Raw genomic sequence first — 2,138 nt, forward strand, 5'->3', positions numbered from 1 at the left:
AGCTGGAAACATTGATTCACACTTGCAGATAAAAAACCCGACAGCCAATGTTCTGAACACTGGTCTATTCGGTAAAATTTTAATTCCTGACCGTTTTTTATTTATAAAATATTTATTATTATTATTATTATTATTATTATTATTATTATTATTATTATTATTATTATTATACTTTTGTTGGAAAGGTTTCACTTGAAAATGTTAAATGTTTTATTTTATAAGCAATAAACTTTAAAATGAACATAACAGTAGACATAATATATACGTAATATTAAAAACAGTGTATAAAACTTCACACAGCACAAGTTTCACAGAAATATTACTGATCCTGAGAAAAAGTGCAGGTTGTTAAACCTGATATAAAAGTTTTGTATTAATGATAAAAGTCATACCTCTCATCAGCACGAGCTCAAACACACTTACTGTAGATGGATTTCTGTTACATCTGTAAGTTCCTCAGTCACTCCAAACTACTGGTGAGATTAAAAAAAAATAATTTTCCATATTTCTAAACTGCAGCTGATTATCAAAGTAAGAAGAAGAGTTCTGGTTTAGTCTGATGGGTTTAGATGATGTGTGAGGAGTCCAGGACCAACTGGTTTTTAATGATAAAGAGCTCAGAGCTTTACAGAAGAAAAAAACTGAATCTTTTTCAAAAGCTCTGGAAAAAATTTCGATTTTAATTTGTAGATCCTGAAAATAAAAATCCAGACACTGTGCTGTATAAATGTTAACATCTGCACTGGATTAAAAACGATTATCAATAATTACTCACCTGATTTTAATTCTAAATGCAGCGTTTTTTGATGCGTTGCATTGTTACAGTCGTAATATTCCACATTACGTCTCTGAAAGTTCTTAATCAGGAGATATTCTGAGGTCTTAAATTCCACTCTAGTGTTGAGACCAAGACTCTGAGCTTCATCAGTGTCTGAGGAGCAGCGCAAAGACACGTCACTTCCTTCTGCCACTTCAATTAACCTGCTTTTTAAACACAACAACAACAACAACAACAACAACTATAATAACAAAAATAATAATAATGATCATATCACATTCTTTTTATCTGATTAAACACAGAGACAGAGATAAAAAGAGTAAAACGAAAAAAAGGAGTAAAAAGAGAGAAAAAGAGGGAGAGAGTGAGTGACAGAGTGAGTGAGAGAGAGAGAGAGAGAGAGAGAGATGGATTAATGTCTCTTTATTTTGAGATGAAAGAAGGTAAGTAGGGACTCCACGTAACCAGAAAGAAAAATGCACGGATGATTAACCAAAGATTTTTTATACACAAACAATAAACATTTATTTTATACAATTTAAAATGTAAAATTTTGTACCACAGACATTATTTTTAATGCCACAGAAAAACTGGTCATGTGCTGATTTTAAAAATGAATCAGTTCTTTAACTTTGTTCCGTCTGTAGGGAATAAATTCACACATCTGAAGAACCGATTACGTGTTAATAAAACTCAAAACTCAAATCTCATGAGACAGAAACATTTAGACTGCAGTACAGATGAGTGTTTGTGTCTTTATTCAAATGAAACTTTTATTTAATTGTTAATGTTAGCATTAGCCTGCACGCTAAGCCCAACACTCACATTTCTGCCCCCAACACACACACACACACACACACACACACACACACACACACACACACACACACAGCTCCAGAATTATATTTTATTATAATAATCTGTACATTAATACACCATTAAACATTGTATAATCATGTTAAGATTTTATTTATTTGATTACATGTTTTGTCATTTTCATTATTAAATAAATGAACAAAAAGGAAGTGCTGATTTTAGGGAAAGTTGTGGATGAAACAGCAAATAAAACACTAACAGAATAAAACGTTTTTATTTTTTTTTAAAGATATTTATAATCATTTAAATATATTTGCGAAGCATAAACACCGGCATAGAATTTACAAGAATATTTAAAAAAACTATCATTAGTTCTTCTTCTTATTACATTAAATTACTGATGCAGGATCTAAAAAATGACACCCTTTCCAGTGTTATATTGTGGAATGTGATGCTCCATTTCCACTTCCCCTTAGTGAAGTTCCCTTGCCTCACTTGTTTCTTGGGCGTGTCCTGGGTTGTGATGTCACTTGTTTCTTGGGCG

At 31.6% G+C, this 2,138-nt stretch overlaps 1 protein-coding gene across 2 annotated transcripts in view; it reads right to left on the reverse strand.

The window, feature by feature from the left end:
• Positions 1–1,723: 1,723 nt before the first annotated feature.
• faxdc2 (fatty acid hydroxylase domain containing 2) overlaps positions 1,724–2,138 on the reverse strand; it is a 9,731-nt gene continuing 9,316 nt past the window's right edge. Inside the window, exons 9-10 of one of the 2 annotated variants that reach the window (XM_083565536.1) lie at positions 2,125–2,138; positions 1,724–2,079 (exon numbers count right to left, since the gene is read on the reverse strand). The exon at positions 2,125–2,138 is cut by the window's right edge and continues 172 nt beyond it. In XM_083565536.1, the coding sequence (XP_083421662.1) occupies positions 2,067–2,079; positions 2,125–2,138 (27 nt within the window). In that variant the 3' untranslated portion in view covers positions 1,724–2,066. The other variant, XM_083565537.1, reaches the window with a different exon arrangement.

The sequence above is a fragment of the Silurus aristotelis genome, assembly GCF_946808225.1.
Source record: "Silurus aristotelis genome assembly, chromosome: 16".
Taxonomy (NCBI): domain Eukaryota; kingdom Metazoa; phylum Chordata; class Actinopteri; order Siluriformes; family Siluridae; genus Silurus; species Silurus aristotelis.